Below are 18370 nucleotides of genomic sequence, written 5' to 3'. Positions count from 1 at the left end.
AAAAAGACAAGAATACAAAAATGGTCTTGTGAGAAATGAATAGCTGAAATACTTAGAAACTAACTTCAATCTAATGAAAAGCTGTGTGTTCAGTTGGTACCTTGAGAACAGCAGTCTTGCTGCTGAGCTGCTGCTCCAGTTGTGTGATCTGGGAGCTGGTGGTCTCTCGGAGTTTGGTCAGGCTGGCCTGCAGTCTCTGGACGTCCTCCACCAGCTGGGCGGTCTCCCTTTCTTTGGCCCTGAGCTCCGCCTCCAGACTTGAGTGGGATGGCACCTCTGTCGGCTGTTCCTGAAAGACAAATAGAATGGCGGTTTAATCTAATGAGCTGAATAAAACCTATATGAGTACTTTCAGATACATTCAGCTGATCACTGTAGCGATCAGTATTCCTATGGCAGACGTAAGCTGATCAATGTACTGATTATCGTTTCAAAAGGCCTCCTCCGTTAGATCAATAAAAAGAGGTAATCGATCAACCAATCACAACCACCTAACACTGAGGGATCAATTAAGCAGATACCTTGGTGTGACAGTCTGCCTTTGACTAAGCCTCACCTCTGCAGTCTTTTGAACAGGTTAATCAATACACCAATCACTTATTGCCACCTTGGCAACCCTTCCTTGGAAATCAATAGTCCAGAAATCAATGCATCATGCCTGACCTTTAATAAGATCAGTGATCACAGTGATCCATAAATTGAAGCTGTAATCAGCTGATCGCCTCTAGCATCGAAAGGCAGAGCAGATCTTTAGCCTATCAATACCTCTCTTTATCAGCCCTGCGGTAAAGCAGCGAAGCAGTGAAATGGGTTACCGTGTCGGGGTCGGCCTTGGCAGGGCTGCCGAGCTGCTGGGATTGGTTACTCAAGGACAGCTGCTCTCTGAGCGACTCCGTCTCTCTCTGGGCTGCTTCTGCTCGCTGGAAGGAGACGAGGAAAAGTTCAACAAGTGGAGATTCAAACATGGATGTACTTTTTTTTATTGGCGTACACACATTGCCTCAACTCGTCTCAATTTTCTGCTTGCCCCACAGAACAGTTGCAAACCTACATAATACGTGTCGATGGTGAGAGCAGACCGACGAGAATAGTAAGCCCAAGAAAGCAAAAGTTCTGCCTGTAGTGCCATCGTGCCCCTTAATTAACGTACAATCTGTCTTGTGGCAGCGACTTAATTGTCTTCGGAGGATGATGTTGTTGGTGATGAAACGGTACCAATAATAATCTCAACACTTTTCTTCAGCTCGATAATCTTTATGCAAAGTATACAGCTGAATTTTACTGCACTGCATTCCAAAAAGGCAATCAGATTAAAGTATTAAAGTTTTCAAATATACCATCTTCTTCTACAAGCCAACTGTGTGTCTGTATGAAAAGGAAGTTGCCCCCTTACACATACTACAGAGTGGCGACAGGCAGAGAGGGCTGATGCTAGAGGGTGGATTTTTCCTTAATTGACAATATTAAATTTAGAGCTGGGAATTGAGATGATACCCGCTGCCTGCCTTATATTTATGGCCAAACTGCTATGCTCCAGTTGGGAATCATCTGCAACACTGGCCAACTTGCCATCATTAGAAGTTACAGGGAGCTGATTCCACAGTGTTCCTAATTGCAACCATATTGAGAGCTGTTATTGACTGGGTGGGAGTTGGACTGCTAAGCGCAAGAGAAAAATCCTGTTTTCCATTTTCTCCTTATAAAAGCGTATAAAAAGTCTGTGACTGAGCTGGAGGCCATGCTGTCAACCTCTGTAAACCTCAAATCACAAGTGTGAATAGTGTGTGTGTGTGTGTGTGTGTGTGTGTGTGTGTGTGTGTGTGTGTGTGTGTGTGTGTGTGTGTGTGTGTGTGTGGCATTATAGTTCGAGTGCTAACCTTTAGGCTAATATTAACATTACATGCCTATGCTACCCCTTTAGCCACAAATCATACTCTTGGGCTAATAATGAAAGTTAACAACAATGACATTAACAGATACCACAGGAATATTTACAACACAAGAAGACGACGCGCTATGGGGGCTTATTTCAGCTGGGTGGGTTTAGTAGGTGTGTAATAAACATGTAAAGCAAACAGTAGCCCTCACAGTGATAAGCAGGTCATCGTTTGTTAACGTAAGCCACATTTCATAGATTCTGAACATGAGAATATTTATATTTTAAAGGATAAGGTTGGTGATGTTCTTTGTTTTGGGTATTTTAAACAACCTATAAAAAAAGACCAAAGCCAAGTGTGTTAGTCCATCTCTACATACTTTCCAACTTTTCCCGCCTCTCTCAGCCACAAGGCTGTTCTTGTTGTTCTTTAAGTAAATCTTAGAGAGTCATTGATATAGAAAAAAACCTAACAACAAATGTTACTCAAACAGGAGTAAATAGTGCTTTTTTGTGGACTATTTTCAGCTGCAGATTAATACACATTTGGGGCTCTAGTGAATATTTACAGCAGCTGGATTGCGTATATGGGAACAACTCAAAATAAACTACAGATCCCATGTTTAACATGTCACCCAGTACAAATTTGTGGCTCACTGATGTGTTGCTAACAGTTTTGGGGCGACAATGGCACAGAGCAATAAGCTATATCAGGCGTTGTTTTTCATCTTAAACAGACAATACTTATTAGTAGAATACATTCCTTTTTGGTTTCGGTCTTTTCATGACATTTGTTGATGGGAAGATAAATATAGAATATCACTAGATGAGATCCTTTAAATCAAATGTACTTGCACCAGTATACACACATTGTCCTTCTGTGCCACTTTTTCATTTTAACAATTTCAGTTCAAGAACTCAGTTGCTTATTGTATTTCAATAATTAATACTTGGAGTTTGGTGTGATGGACAATTCGGTCAATGCCGTGTAAAAACATTCAATTATGATGTTGAGCGGGTTACCTGATTGGCTCTTTCCAGGTCTGTCATCACCATCTCAATCTCATCGGCCCTGAGAAAGACATTGACTGTTACTACAGAGGATGTGACAGTGCATAGACTCACGGAAATGCATCACACAAATAAAAACAAGGAATGGATAGATAGATGATTGAATCCCAGAAAGAGAACTACACTCTGCACACATTACGTGTGTGCGCAATTGTTCGGAGAGAACACATTTAGAGAATGCCAGTGCCGTGTCCATTAAGCTACAGTCTAAATTTCACCTTAATCCATTGATTGTGAACTCCATAACCCAAACAGCTTGTATGTGTGCAAGCATACATGTATTTAAGTGTGTGTGTGTGCGTATCTGTGTGTGGGTGTGCACATGTAAGCCCCTAAACCCAGGCCACACTAAAACAGAGGGATTACATTAATAGAGCTCTAAATCCTAATACAGCAGACTAATCTGCTATGAAGCTGTGTGATTGTGTCTGACTAATGGTCTGGATGGAGGCCATGGTTCACCTCTCACTTGCTAGAGGTCAGGCAGCAGGCATACATCTCCTTAACCCCACATCTTTTTGGACTTTGGAAAAAGTATTTTAATAACCCTCTTTTCATGATTGACAAACAATGACAGAGATGTGGAAGAAACTTCAAAAACAAAACTGAACACAGAAACACAATGAATGGTAATATTTATAAGACTTGCAAAAATTATAAGTTACAAACTATGCCTGCATTATTGCCTTAATATGATTACCATCTTTGTAAATTAGTTGTCAGGGTGTGAGTCCCTAGATAGATTTTGAATACATTTTGCCATATGGGGAAGCTATAACAAAAAAAATGGATACAAATCTTCACAGAACTTTGCAGTGCAAAGACACAGGGAGCATGCATGTATGTTTATTTAAGACATTACTTGCTTATTAAAATACATGGGCGGCATGGAGTACAAAGATGTGAGCGCATATGCGCACTGCTGCGTCCATTAAGACCTTTTGATTTCACTGCAATCTTTTGATAGTCAACCCAATAACCCACGCAGCTTTTGTATTTGTGTGTCGCAGTATGAGAAACAGTGTTGTCCCATAGGCTTGAGTACTACTGATTTTGAATGTGTTTAACAAAACAGACACAGTTGATATTAGGTCAACATTGTGCCACAGGCAATGCAGCAAAAAGAATCAGATGTGTGTGGGAGAGCTTTTCACTCTCCACTTTTATTCTTTCCCTAACAGTTAAAAGGATCTAGTATGCATTTAAGCAACATAATAGTACACTACCTCACCAGCTTTTATCCTGTCTTAAGCTATAGTGTGCAGGACCCACGTGTGCACTCATTCGCTCTCCCGCGCACACAAATGTAAGGTCAGAGAGCCAACAAGCCAGAAAAGCTTGTAATGGAGAGCGTTTACGGGTAGTAATGCAACCCAAATACACCACCACTCTTGCTCCAAATGTGATCATTTAATCAAAGTACAGATGCACAAAGTCTTCTTAAATAACCTTTGGATTTGGCTGTATTTGGGAATTATAAAGGCAAAGCTAGAGGCTGAGGGCCAAAGCAGATCACAGGGAAAGGATTTTCTGCATATCCTGATAGTCAGTCAGTCAGTCAGTCAGTCAGTCAGTCGCTGGGCAGAGCAGGAACTGTCCATGGCCAGCCAATGGACCCAGAGGAATTAATTCGTCAAACACTGAACAGTAAAGAGAGGGTCCTTTGTAATAACCCCTGATTTTAGGACACCGAAACATACCTACAAAACTATTTAGCAGCCACAGGGAGGAGCTATAGAGTAGATGCACAGCTGCACTAGAAATCGCACACACAAACAAACATACACACACACACTCTTTTGTACCATGAAAGCCAATGGGTGCACAAGTGACATCAGTGAGTACTGTAGGACTTCTGAAACAAGTCCAGAGCCTCTAAGCCCCGACTGTACTTCCTCCATTTCAGACAGGCCTTTTCATCTCTTATCATCTTCTCTCTCTTGCTCCTCACTCAACAGCTCCTTTTCTTTTCCACCCTCTGCTTGCCTCGGTCCTTTTCCCCTCAACCCGTTCCCTTCCCATTGCCCTCCACTTTTTCTCCTTTCATCTTTTTTTCTTCCTTCCACCTCCCCTCTCTCATCTTTCGCCCTCTCTTCCTCGGCCTCTGTCCTCGGTGCCAGCAGGATATTCCCCTGATTTAGATTTTCATTTCCCTCCTCTATCACACTCTTATCCCCTCTTCCTCGCTGTAGCCTCCAGCCCCTGACTTGCTTTTTGCCCTCTAGCTTTCATCACTCCATTCCTTTTCTTTCCTTTCTCCACATTGCGTTTTCACAGCGTGTTACCTTGGAGATTTTAAGGAGGCTTAAAAAGAAGCTAGCTGTGTGAGAGTGTGTGTGTACGTTGTGTGCCATTTTGTGTTTGTTTGTGCTAGAGATGGACACAGGCAACTGTCAATTGGCTATTCTTTCCTAATTATCAGCAATTAAAAAGGGTTTTCCGAAAATGGACACACACACACACACACACACACACACACACACACACACACACACACACACACACACACACACACACACACACACACACACACACACACACACACACACACACACACACACACACACACACACACACACACACACACACACACACACACTCCTGTGGGGCTGGGGATCAATATATCATTAATCTTTAACAGGGGCTAAACGGGTAAAACGCGGCCAGCCAGACCCTTACAGTGCCGACACAGACAGGGGGCTACGCTACATCTGCACGCACGCCTCCCGCTGAAGCTCACACACTCCGGGCACTGCATCATCGACCAAATTCTCAGGGAGTGTGTGTACGTCCGTCCGTGTGTGTGTCAGTGTGTTTTAAAAGGCAGATTACCCGAATGCAGCAAGAGGATGGAGGATTTGTCACGCAATGTCCTCCTTAGTGGAAAGTTTAGAGCAAGTGTGTGGGTGGGTGTGTGTGTGTGTGTGTTTGTGTGGAAAAAGTGTCTGATATGAATGAAGTTTGTGTTTTGCAGGGCCAAAATATACGCAGTCAAAGGGTTAAAAGTTTTGTTCAGCCAAACACTGGCGATTTGCTCAGCCAAGCAGTAAACGGGGGAAGGACTCCAAGGACTGGGAGGGTGCAGGGTTAGAGAGGGTTTGTGTGTGCTTTAAAGCGTTGCATTAAAATTTCAGATCACAGCACGCCACATAGTCAAGGACCCTGACTGCCTCAGGCTCACGAGTGAGTGTGTGTGTGTGTGTATTTTTATGTGTGCCGGCATGCGCTTATTGGCTTCTGTAAGCAAATGGGGCTTACTATATGTGTCTTTTCAAAAATGTGTTTTATTCTGACATAAAAGGAACAGACAAGGATGGAAGAAGGAAGTGGAAAGAAATTAGAGAAAGTAGAGGAGCGCTGCAATGTTGTAATGAGTAAAGAAAATAAAATGGGGGAGAGGGGGGTTCTGGAAGACTATGAAACCTATTGATTAGTGCCACTACACTGCATGCAATATCTTCCCGTCGCCTTTCCTGTTACACTCACAAATGCACAATACAGGAGATAAAAGACAATGTGCAGTAGTCAGGGAGGTAGAAAAGGAGGAAAATAGTATTGTGAGGAAGACAGAAGAGGTATCGATCTGTGTTTAACAGCCAATCAATTTAACAAGTCTGTTAATGGAGAGACACAGTGAGTTGGGGGCATAGTAAATGGGGTGTGGGAAAACCTTAAAAGCCAAGGTGATACTGTAGCCTACATGGTAGACAGTGCGCACATAGGATGCCCTTGACCAATTTTATAAATAGTCATGGATTCAAAGAAAGAGTAAATGTTTCAAGGAAAGTGTGATGTGTGTTTTGAAGAACACCAATTACCCACAAAACACCATGAAAGGCTTTGTTTTTCTTCTCAGAATTTGAAACTTTTCTGAATGCTGGTTTGGGTGCTCAAGTGGTTCTGGCTCCTAGCTACTAACCCTGAGGGAACAAAGAGTGTGAATGTCATAAAGTGCCACTTCACAGTGAGGAGTGCTGACATGGAAAAGCTTCTGTTCTCATCCTCGCCACTACTATAAGATCAATAATGATAGATGCCTACAGCTCAAGTAATTGAAGCCACCTTATCTTACAGGTCCTGTTAGAAGCCTGTGTGGCTTTTAGTCAGATCTCAAAGTGACCCTTGTCCGCCTCTCCTATCATGACCCTGATGAATCAGAGAGCGCTTTAGCCTACACCACACAAACAAAAAATCTCTATTTTGGTGCTTGCTGTGGCTGCAAAACGCATTACGATCCCCGTCAGTATTTACAGTGCGTGGGTAACGCTGGGATTTGGAGGCTGCGGAGCGTTATGGGAGAGAATCCAGCTGTTTGGGAGAGAGAAGGGGGGAGTTTCCAGGCAAGGAGATTCACTAAACAGAATGATTATGTCAGGAACAGACTACGGAGGAGGGGAGAAGTCACCCGCAAACGCACACATAGAGCACCAAGAGACGTACTTTGCTGTGGATTCCTCGTCATACTTGGTCTTCAAATCAAAGAGCTCGGCCTGAGTTGTTTCAAGTGCTGTAAGAGACGAGACATGAGTCAAATGTGAATCCCAGTCAGCTTTCAAATTAAGAACTTATATCCCAAGTATTTAATTACACTTTTTTTTTTTTAAAAAGGCCCTGAAAAGGTCCTACTACAATTTTTACACACAATTTTCAAAGACAACAATTTGGTTATTTCCCATGAGAGACTTCTGTATTTGTGTCGTTGCTTGTGCTTTTCAACTTTTGACAGTGGTGGAGTTATCTGCTCATGTTGCTAGGCCACTGTCAATCTGATCAAACCACACCCACCTAGTCCAGATGAAGCAGATTAGGTGTTGAACTTCACTAGAAATGTTTTCTTCCACACACTCACGCAGTGAATGAACATTCAATGAGAAATAACTAAGATCTGAAACCAAAGTTTTCAGAGGCTTTAAAGCCAGCACCACTTCATATTCAGTGATAAGGGCCATTTTTATCTGAGCTGGTTAAAACCGTACACAGGCTGGTACCTGTCTGTAGGGACTGGGCCTTGTGTTCGGCCTCTTCCAACCTTGACGACATGGAGTCCTGGCTCTCCTGGAGTTTCCTACAAGAGGCAGACAGAAGGAAGGAAAAAGAAAGACGGGGGAGCAGAAAGTCACAGATACTGAGTCAGTAAATCTTGGGTTCAAACTTTGTGGCAACTGCAACAATTCTCCCACCATTTCTGAAGTGTTTTCCCCACTAAAATCCTCCCAACACAACCCACTCCTCATTAAGCAGCCCTATTAGGCAGGAATGTCTGGCCACTGGGGCACACTGCACCCGGGTTGAGGGGGAGAGAGAGAGAGAGAGAGAGCAAGGGTTGAGTAAGAGAGGGGGGAGGGGGCGTCAGAAACCACAAGGATAAAATAGATTCATTCTTAGCATATAAAAAGTTGGGCTCTGCTGAGAAATGGCCACTGCGTGTAAAAACATCAATAATCGAGCACAAAGACGGTCTTTATGGCACTCTTTGATGCCCCCCTTCTCTGCCAATCTGTCTCTCCTGTCATCTCTATTTTTCTGCCCTCTACTTCATCCTTTCATCTTTCTCTCTCTCTCTCTCTCCCTCCTTGCAGGATAAAATGCATCAGAGGTGCCATCCATTTACTGCCCCTCTCAGACACAGGAAGTCAGCTCTCTGCAGACAGGAAGGGGCCTATAAAACACTGACGTAAAGGAAATACAGTTGGACAATTGATCTTCTGCTGCGCGTCTGAAATGGCCAACGAGCTTTAACACGTCTTCGCCGCAATCAAGATGATTGCCACGAGGGGAAATATGAGCTCTGTAATGTACATTTAATACACACGATTCTTACAAATCAACTTAAAGTGGGTCAAAATAATCACTGACAAAGTTTCTTCTAAAGCGTTTTGATAACCGTAATGGAATGTGAAAGAAAAAGGAGTCATTATTTGTTGGCAGTGCTTCATACTTTGGAATTGAAGCAGAATATGATGCAACTGAAAGTAAGTAATCTACTGACAATCATTGATGACTTTGATAAGCTCCATGCAGGTAAACATTTCTGCTATATGATCAACCACCACAGAGGAAGTCATTTCCTGTATAAACAAATAGAGTGATGCAGTGGAAATATTTCTGTGTAATGTATGTGTAGGCTACCATCTTTTTTTTGTTTGTTTGCAGCAATTCAGAAATGAGTCTCCATCACTTGGTATTACAGCAGTTAATAGGTCATTATCATATCTGCATTGGTGCAGTGTGGTAAACATGGTTGGGTTGTTGAGCTCTACGACTGACTGTATTGACTTTTCAATTGGTTTTCAGATTAACGGCAGTGCTTCATTTCCTAGTTAAGAAACATTTTCAGCTTTGATGCATCCATCCCAGCCGTTAACTCCTGCTCACCCTCAGCGGAAACGGGCTGGGTCTTTAAGCCCTGAGGCTGCACCAGCTAATCTGATGAGTGCTCATCATTTCTCTTCGACTCTGCCCACGTTTATTTATCCCTTTAATTCACAATAGGAGCACATAGATATCAAAGACAACTACATTTAAGGTTAACTGGTCTGAACTTCACGTGGATTCACATGATAATTCAAACTGGCCAACATCACGTTGGTCTGGATTTACTGAGCGATGCAGAAGGAACGGTGCCCAAGACTGTTTTAAAGTGAAACGATATTATGGCTGCCTGCATCTTCCTGGGAGAGTATCAGAGTGACTCATTCTAGCCTTTGTAAGATTTAATACATCATTTCAGTAGTCTGCATTGTTTTTTCATGTTCCTTAAATATCTGGCAGCAATTTTGAGCTTATTTATTACTGCCACAGGCTTTCTGTGTATCTGAAAATCACACACTTCAAAATGACCTGAAAATGGGTTTGGAAAGGAAGTGACCTATTAAATCAAAATGAATTACTTTGTATCAAAATAGAGTGACACCTAAGCATATTTTTTTGTCATTATATAGTAATTTGCCGGGTTTTAATTCAGGGACCGTATATTTTCAGACACAGTAGATGTCTGTGGTAGCAATTACTCTGAACAGAAAAGGCTGAAAGATATTGTGGTAAAGACAGAAAATAGAGTATGAGGTGTTGATTTCCATCAAGACAACACAATGGCAAGCACCCACATGACAAAAATGCTGGCTTTGTCTTTTATGTGTCTTCCATTCCTGCGTTGAACTGTAAAAGAAAGCCAATTTCGGGGAGACAATAAGCAGCAATTTGTTGATTAAACTGATAACTATGAGAAAAAGTCCAAGGACTATAAACTGAAAAAAAATTATTAAGGTGTAAATAGCTCAGGCAGATATCTTAAATATATCATTCAAAAGATTAGAATCATGGGGCGCCCTGGCAGCTCTGTCCTCGCGGCAGCGGCCACGGGTTCAATTCCGACCCATGGCACTTTGCTGCATGTCATCCCACTCTCTCTCCCACTGTCCTGTCTTAAGATGTCCTATCCAATAAAACATTAAAAGCCCGAAAAATAATCTTAAAAAAAGAAAAGAAAAAAAGATTAGAATCATAGCAGTTCTGTCTGAGAACACAATGACCCAAAGGTTTGAAATGGCAAAATGATGCAGAGGTTATTACTTGAAACACCGCTCCTGTAGCACACACACACACACACACACACACACACACACACACACACACACACACACACACACACACACACACACACACACACACACACACACACACACACACACACACACACACACACACACACACACACAGCTATACCTCTCCTTCTCTGCATAGTCGTTGTGTAGCTGGAGCTGCTTCTCTTGGGCCAGGTTCTCCGCTTGATTCTTCAGAGACTGCTCATACTCCCGAATCTTCTCCTTCAAGGCCTTAATGGTCACCTCTGGAGGAGGTTAAAGCAGAAAGTTGGGTGTTAAGAGAAAAGGAGGGAAGAATTCTAATACCGGACATTGGCAAAACATATAGACAACAAACTATAGCGGTTTCCTAGATGTGATAAATGGCACTGATGACGATAATCATTTCACGGGGGGGGGTTGACCTTTGCTTAAGGAACAGCTTTTCATATCCCACATTCTTCCTCTGTCAGCACAGGCCAAGGCCTTGGCCCCTATGGCTGCTGCCTAATCTTTACATCCATGACTGGTATAGAATATTCACTGTTCACCAACGGTAGATGTGGCGTATTCATTAGGACTGCATTAGTGCTGAAACCCCATAACCTGCTGACGGCTGAGCTCTGTATGGGGCAGCCTGAAATAAATCTAACACATAACTGGGGTAATAAATAGGCCTGTGTGTGTGTGTGTGTGTGTGTGTGTGTGTGTGTTTCTCAGAGAAAGATATAAGTGAGTGAGACAGTGATAAAGAGCATTGCTGCCTTTGACTGAGGGCTCTTAGCACTTCGTGTGTGTGTGTGTGTGTGTGTGTGTGTGTGTGTGTGTGTGTGTGTGTGTGTGAGTGATTTAAACTCCAGTCTCACTGCTCTGACACATAATCAATAGAGGAGAGTCCCCTCAGAGCCCTCTTACCCCTTAACTGCTTAACTGAACTTTAAACATTTAGGTTGCGAGGATCAATGGCCCCTGCACTCTTTTTGTGCGTGTGTGTGTGTGTGTGTGTGTGTGTGTGTGTGTGGGCAGGTCCGCATGTGTGTTTAACAGGAGTGGGAGTTCCACAGTGTGTTTTGGGGTTTAAATATCCCCCATCTATTGAGGCGGGAAGGAGGGATAAAGGATGAGGGAACAGGAAAATCAATGGCAGAATGGAACCCTGCCGCTATCGAGCTGTTCCAATTAACTCTCACTGAGGAAAGGGGGATTCCAAAACATTCCCTGCCTACTCGCTCACTCCTCCTTTTCGACTGAAATTACACCACTTTTATTACCGCTTCTCACTCATCTCTCTGCCTCTGTCAGTTTTTCCATCTCTCTTTACCCCGAGGTAGCCTGTCGTTTTTTTATTCATGAAACTGTGCCTCATGTTTTTCCCCCCCGAAAACCTATTTGAAAATGTAAAACATTGTACATTTTTTGTGTTTTTGAAAAATTTATAAGGCATTTAAATATGTTCAAATGTAGCCTCTACCTTTGAAAAGGGCATCTAAATAATTCTAAATTTCTTTGACCTTATATTTGCACTTAACCGTTCATCAACATGCAGGCATAATGGTGAAGTTACTTCAAGCATTACAAAAATGATTTTGCACACATTCTAAGAATTGTTTTTACATTCTTTACTTTTACTTTTGACAGTGTGGAATTTCTCAGACTATCAGCAGTTAGAAATTCTTAAAAATTATACAACATTACTACTTTGTTGTAGCCAAATGTCAAACTGAAAAGTTAAACAAAATGTATGTGATCTTGCTTTGTAAAATATCTCCAACTGACAGACAGTGATCACCTAAAACTGAAGGACAATGAACATTGATCAGCATCACTGTAAATGTGCCATTGTTAGACAAAAGGCTGTTAAATTAGCCATTCAAATACCAATATGCATAATTCAGCTTTCTCATTCTCACCGGAGCAGCGTGCTTCGCCATCTTCGTTGTGTTTTGTGCACATTCAATGGTTGTAACTGGGCATAGTAGTAATGCAGATGCAATATACGAGAGAATAGAACATCGAAACACTGCCGAGCTACCCAAACACTAGGTATATGAGATTTTGTGTCCTACATCCACGCCCCTCTCAAAGTCAGGACAATCCCAAATTGCGTGGCTCTGCGTGTATCCTGTCTCTAACCTTGGTTTTTGACCTCCGCAAACTCTTTGTTGTAGTCCTCCAGTGTCTCTCGAAGTTTGGTGTTCTCCGTCTCAATGTCGTGCATCCTCTGGAGCTTCAGCTGCAGCTGCTGAGCCAGCTCCAACACAGGTACAGGATCTGGCAGAGACAAAACAAACCGCGTTAACACACTGCAAAGCAGATTACACAAACAAGGGCGGCGAGGTGGCGTGGGGAGCTAGGAATAACTCCATTCAAGGCCCTGTGAGAGCAAGCGTTTACCCTGGTGAAGAGTCCTTGAGCAAGGCAATGAATCTCTTGCAGCTCCAGGAGAACGGTTCTGGAGCTGACCCTGACCTTTGATCTCCCTGTGGAGAATTACTGGTTCCAGCAAGGACCACAAAATATTACAATTACTAGCAACGTTCTTGTATGCATCAGACGAGGGCTGCAACTAACGATTATTTTAATAATCGATTAATCTGTAGATTATTTTTTCGATTAATCGATGAATCGGATAAAAAAAAAAAAAGCATTAATTTACATCAACTCAATACATACATACTTGTTGTTTTAGTTAATAGTTGTGTAAAGGTAAGTAACTCAAATAGCAGATACAGACAAGACACAGAGACAGACAGACAGACAGACACGCAGAGACACACACACACACACACACACACACACACACACAAAATTATTACCATCATTGTAGTAAATGCAAGTTACGTTCATTTATACACCACACACTAATATATTTGTCAACAATAACTGATATGGGACAAAGCACATAATATATACATGACAGATTGAAAATGAATGGGCCAAAAAAGGCGAGTGAATAAAACCGTGACTTTAGTCTTGCAAACTATACCACCCGTGCTTTACTACTGTTATTAACGAGCTAACGCTAGCTTGTCATGCTAGTCAGCTGGATAACGAGTAAACGGCAGCACCAGAAGAGCTACTGGAGGGACGTTGCGTTCCTCACTTCAGAACGGAACAGAAGTAGGATAGTGTAGTGACTTCACCCTGCTGTTGAACTCTCTTCCTCCTCATCAAGGACTCCAACATGTTTACGTTTTAGGTGCTGACTCATCACTGTGGTGCGCCCGTGCCATGCCGTCTCGCTTTTGCTTATCTTGCAATTAACACGTTTTTGATTTATTTAGTGTGAAATGCTCCCACACCTTGGATGACTTAGGTCGTACTGATTTCTCTGCCTCCGCCGTGTGTTTCAGAACAACGTTACGGGTCTCTCCAGTCTCTCTCCTTATTTCCTCTACCCCCGCTCTGCTCTTTTTTCTTTCTTTCGCTCCGCGCTGCTCCGCTCCACGCTGCTCCGCTCCACGCTGCTCCGCTCCACGCTGCTCCTCTCTGCGCTCAACTCAAATTTTTTTTATCTCCGCGAGTGGCGTAATAGAATCGATAATGAAATTCGTTGCCAACTTTTTTAGTAATCCAAATTTAGCGATTTTATCGATTCTTTGTTGCAGCCCTACATCAGACTAGGGCTGGGCAATATATCGATGTTATATCGATATCGTGTTATGAGACTAGATATCGTCTCAGACTTTGGATATCGTAATATGGTAAGTGTTGTCTTTTCCTGGTTTTAAAAGGCTGCATTACAGTAAAGTGATGTCATTTTCTCAACTTACCAGACTGTTCTAGCTTTTCTATTATTTGCCTTCAACCACTTAATCATTATATTCAAATTGTTGAGGATTATTTTTCTAAAATGTAATTGTGAAAATATTTTGTTAAAGCACCAATAGTCAACCCTACAATATTGTCGCTGTGTCGTCCTTCACATAGGCCCCCCTCCAAAATCAGATTTTCTCTCCAGCTCTACATCAGACAGCTATAGGTCATAGCTTGACTATTTGCAGAACTAATACTCTAATTTGATAACGGATGATCACATACTAATACGGTCAAAAGGATATGGGAACGAATAGGTTAACAGATGCGCAAAAAGAAACTGTAGTGCAGTGACATCAAAAATGCATTCTGGTATCTTTCCACTGTATTTGTCTTAATTATTTAATTTCAATGCTATATTTGGGTTTTTATTTATTATTTGTAAATTATAAAGTTTATCGTTCATCTGTTAAATACAGTATCCTATCCTAGACATGTCTTTAAAAAAATATATAAATATACATCATTATTGGATTTTAATCATTCTGAAATATTGATATAGACCTTAAAAAAAAAAAAAAAAACACAGCATTGTAAATACTCTCTCGCACGTCACTATTCACAATTAGAAAAAGAAGAACATAACAGAGACTTAGCTTGCTACAACAACACACAGCACTGAAAGGTCATGGTTAGTTTAGCACATTCTGTTTATCCATAAAGGTTATTGAATGATACACTATCAGCCATTGTATCAACAGAGACTATTGTTGGTATATGAGATAAACTTTGGTTTTTGTATGGGGGGGGTGCTAATGTGTCAACTACTGACACAGCAATAGAACTGCTTAAGTGATGCTCATAGAAAGATACAGACAGTAGATGGGACATATTAACGACAGACATTACAGGGCTGTGATCAGTTTAAGTGTTCACTATGATGCAGCTTGAAAGAAAGAAAAAAAAAAAAAGAGAAACATGGGAGCAGACAGATGGACAAAGTGGAGCCGTAAAAAATAGGCAACGCAAAAGGTAAATAAGAGATTAAAGAAACAAGAGACAGAAGGAAGAAAGACAACTTTCTGGAGGCATTTTACCAACATCTCTGTGAACACACAGCAGGGTTAACTGTCAGTGTGATGAAGAGAGCCCTGTCAGTCAGGCCAATCACATCTGATTGGTGCTCATGGGTGGCAAACTGGTGACAGGCAGCCAAGAGACGCAGGCGACGCTCATCAGCATGCCAGCTAAAAGAGCAGTTTGCGTGCTTGTGTGTGTTTATGTGTGTGTGTTGTACAGATAAGAGGAACTGACAGCTTACAGCTGGGGGTAAGGGCTGTGTGTGTGTGTGTGTGTGTGTGTGTGTGTGTGTGTGTGTGTGTGTGTGTGTGTGTGTGTGTGTGTGTGTGTGTGTGTGTGTGTGTGTGTGTGTGTGTGTGTGTGTGTGTGTGTGTGTATATATATATATGTGTGTGTGTGTGTGTGTGTGTGTGTGTGTGTGTGTGTGTGTGTGTGTGTGTGTGTGTGTGTGTGTGTGTGTGTGTGTGTCTCTCATGTCTGACGCAGTTAGATATCTTAACTATGCTAATGAGAGATCAGCAGAGAACGATTGGGGAATTTCATGCTGATTTTGTGCTGTCAAGGTGACACACCATGCAGGGCTAAGCTGCGACACACACGCACGCACGCGCACCTTGTCACAAACACACATGTGCACACTTGCGTAGTCTCATACAAATACAAGCAAAGTACAAACAAACACTAAGGAACATAACTGTGTCCTGAATTTGGACTCCAATCTGCCGCGGCACCCTTGAAAATCAACTTTCTCTCTCTCTCTCCCTTATCAAACCTTCGTCCTTCACATAGGCCCCCCTCCAAATCAACTGTACAGCCTGTTAAAAGCAGTTTGACTTGTGGGCCACTGGTGCTGAGCACTCTCGCCAGACACCTTTAATCTAAAGCAGAGCACACTGGGCTGACTAACCAGGCCTTCAGCTGATAGAAGACAGAACAAAACACACTGTTTCCTCTTTCAAGACTGCTGCATTAGTCAGGCTGGTCTGTGTCTGTGTGCGTGTGTGCATCAGGCATTACATCATTGTCTCGCTGCAAGTTAAGAATAGCCCCGTCAGAGCTGGCGCTGACTTATTGGGAGCAGTACAATCCAAAGATATTACTGTAGGTCTATCCATGTGGGAATATGATGACCTCCTTACGCTATAGATGAACTCAACTCCTCTCTCGTTCCTACATACACGGCCCCTCCAGGGCTCCCATACAGCTGAAAATCTCCAACCAGTAGCTCTGTGGCTGTGTGTGTTCTGTAACACTCTGTGCTGCGTGTCCCTCCTCGGCCTCAGTGTGCTGAACGTGACTGCTCATGTGTGCACTTTGCAGCAGCCAATCGTGGCCGCGCTTGTCATCCATATCAGGACGCACCTTCTGTTAAGACCCTCCAAAGGCTTTACCAGTGGGGATGTGATCTCAAGGGGACATATTAAGGCATCGCACATGCCTGGATGCACAGTGGAGGAGCACCAGACGGGTGGTGTCATGCTTTTTCTCTTTCGCTGTTGGTGCTTGTCTGCATGGATAAGGGGGTCTCTCCCGGTCATGTTTTTTGGACTCAGGACGTGTCTAGACAAACACACTTACACACACCTACAAAAGGGACGCACGCAGCACAGACACGAAACGTAGTCTTACCTGGGACATCGATTATTTTCTTGTACACGTTCAAGAAGGCGGCCTCTGCTTCTTTACTTCTCTTACTCAAGGCATCGATCTGCAAGGAGAGAGGAGAAAAAGAATGGTTAATTGTCAGTTACACCACCCGACAACTGAGTGTCACATCCATACACCCCAAAGGCAGGCCCATTAATTTCACAGTAAGAGTCGTCTACATATCGGCCTATCCTCACTATGCGTAGGTATGCTGCATGCGATCGCGGTAGTCTTGACAGTGGCTGCGTTGGTGTTTCCTTCCCGTGAAATCAGTTCAGCTGTTCAGCCGATGACGGATGCATTTCGTTTGCCGCGTGCCCGCGTCAGTCTGTCCTCGAGTGTGTGTGCCCGCGTCCGTCTGTCCTTCTGTGTGTGTGTGTTCGTTTCCCCTCCAGCACGCTGACATCATTAAACAGCTGGCTCAGTCTTTCCAGCCACAGCAGGGGCAGATTATTCAGTCAGCTCTTAGCAGCAATACAGTGTGGATCCATTACTGATGCAGCCATTAACACAAGAGGGCACGGCATGCATTCCATCACCGATATTATTGAAATGGACAGCATTAGATTGGATCCATAAGAGATTAATTCTAAAAATCATACTGGAGGGAACTTTTACACCGTTGTCAATGCTGAAACATTAGGCATTAAGCTCTACTATGCTCTCTGTGTCACACTTCAATATGAGTAGCAGACAGAGTAGGCGAAACACATCTGAAATCAAGTCTAAATCGAGGGAAACAGATGCCAAATAAAGACATTCAGAGGGTGCTACTGTACTGGGCAGAGCTACAGCTGACTACTCTGGCTCACGCACTCAGACTAAACAGCCTTGTGTTTCTCTTCCAATTCCTCCAGCACATTCACTGAGAGAAAAGGAATAAAGACAAAAGCCTATATAAGTCCAAATATAAAGTCTTCACATTCCCAGCCAAGCCAGTAGTGTAGTTGATGGGTGGTTTAGGGGTTCTTGCCACTGTAAACAGAGTGGGCTACATGTAATACTGCCTGGGCTCCTATGGGAACCTAATAAATCTCTTCACATGGCTTTGATTCATCTCTAGTTTTTTAGCCGCAAAACATCTGGCCCTCAATAGGCTGGTGCCAGCACCCCTCCCTTTTTCCCCCCTTTTTATTTCTCGATGTCTTTCTCTCAGTCTCTCTCTCTCGAATTCACCCTCTTGTCACTTCCATGTTCTCTGACTCATTTTTTTCTTTCCCCTCAATCTTTTTCAGTGTCAGTCTTTCTCACATGTTTCTCTGTCACATACTCATGTCTATCTGCCATGTACAGGGCTTCTGTCTCTCTCCCCTCTAACTAACACACACACACACACACACAACTATATCTCATTCTC

The 18370-nt window shown here is 42.9% G+C and overlaps 1 protein-coding gene across 5 annotated transcripts in view; it reads right to left on the bottom strand.

The window, feature by feature from the left end:
* The window catches only part of cux1b (cut-like homeobox 1b), a 64065-nt gene that overhangs the window by 20555 nt on the left and 25140 nt on the right, over nucleotides 1-18370 (bottom strand). For 4 of the 5 annotated variants that reach the window (XM_039785156.1, XM_039785165.1, XM_039785172.1 and 1 more), the window contains exons 4-11: nucleotides 16996-17074; nucleotides 12664-12801; nucleotides 10673-10796; nucleotides 7936-8012; nucleotides 7388-7454; nucleotides 2900-2948; nucleotides 816-920; nucleotides 101-289 (exon numbers count right to left, since the gene is read on the bottom strand). In XM_039785156.1, coding sequence (XP_039641090.1) covers nucleotides 101-289; nucleotides 816-920; nucleotides 2900-2948; nucleotides 7388-7454; nucleotides 7936-8012; nucleotides 10673-10796; nucleotides 12664-12801; nucleotides 16996-17074 — 828 coding nt within the window. Of the gene's footprint in view, nucleotides 1-100; nucleotides 290-815; nucleotides 921-2899; nucleotides 2949-7387; nucleotides 7455-7935; nucleotides 8013-10672; nucleotides 10797-12663; nucleotides 12802-16995; nucleotides 17075-17210; nucleotides 17336-18370 lie in introns of those variants that run through there. The other variant, XM_039785177.1, reaches the window with a different exon arrangement.

This window comes from Perca fluviatilis, chromosome 2 (genome assembly GCF_010015445.1).
Source record: "Perca fluviatilis chromosome 2, GENO_Pfluv_1.0, whole genome shotgun sequence".
NCBI lineage: Eukaryota > Metazoa > Chordata > Actinopteri > Perciformes > Percidae > Perca > Perca fluviatilis.
This window is presented reverse-complemented; position numbering and strand designations above follow the sequence as displayed.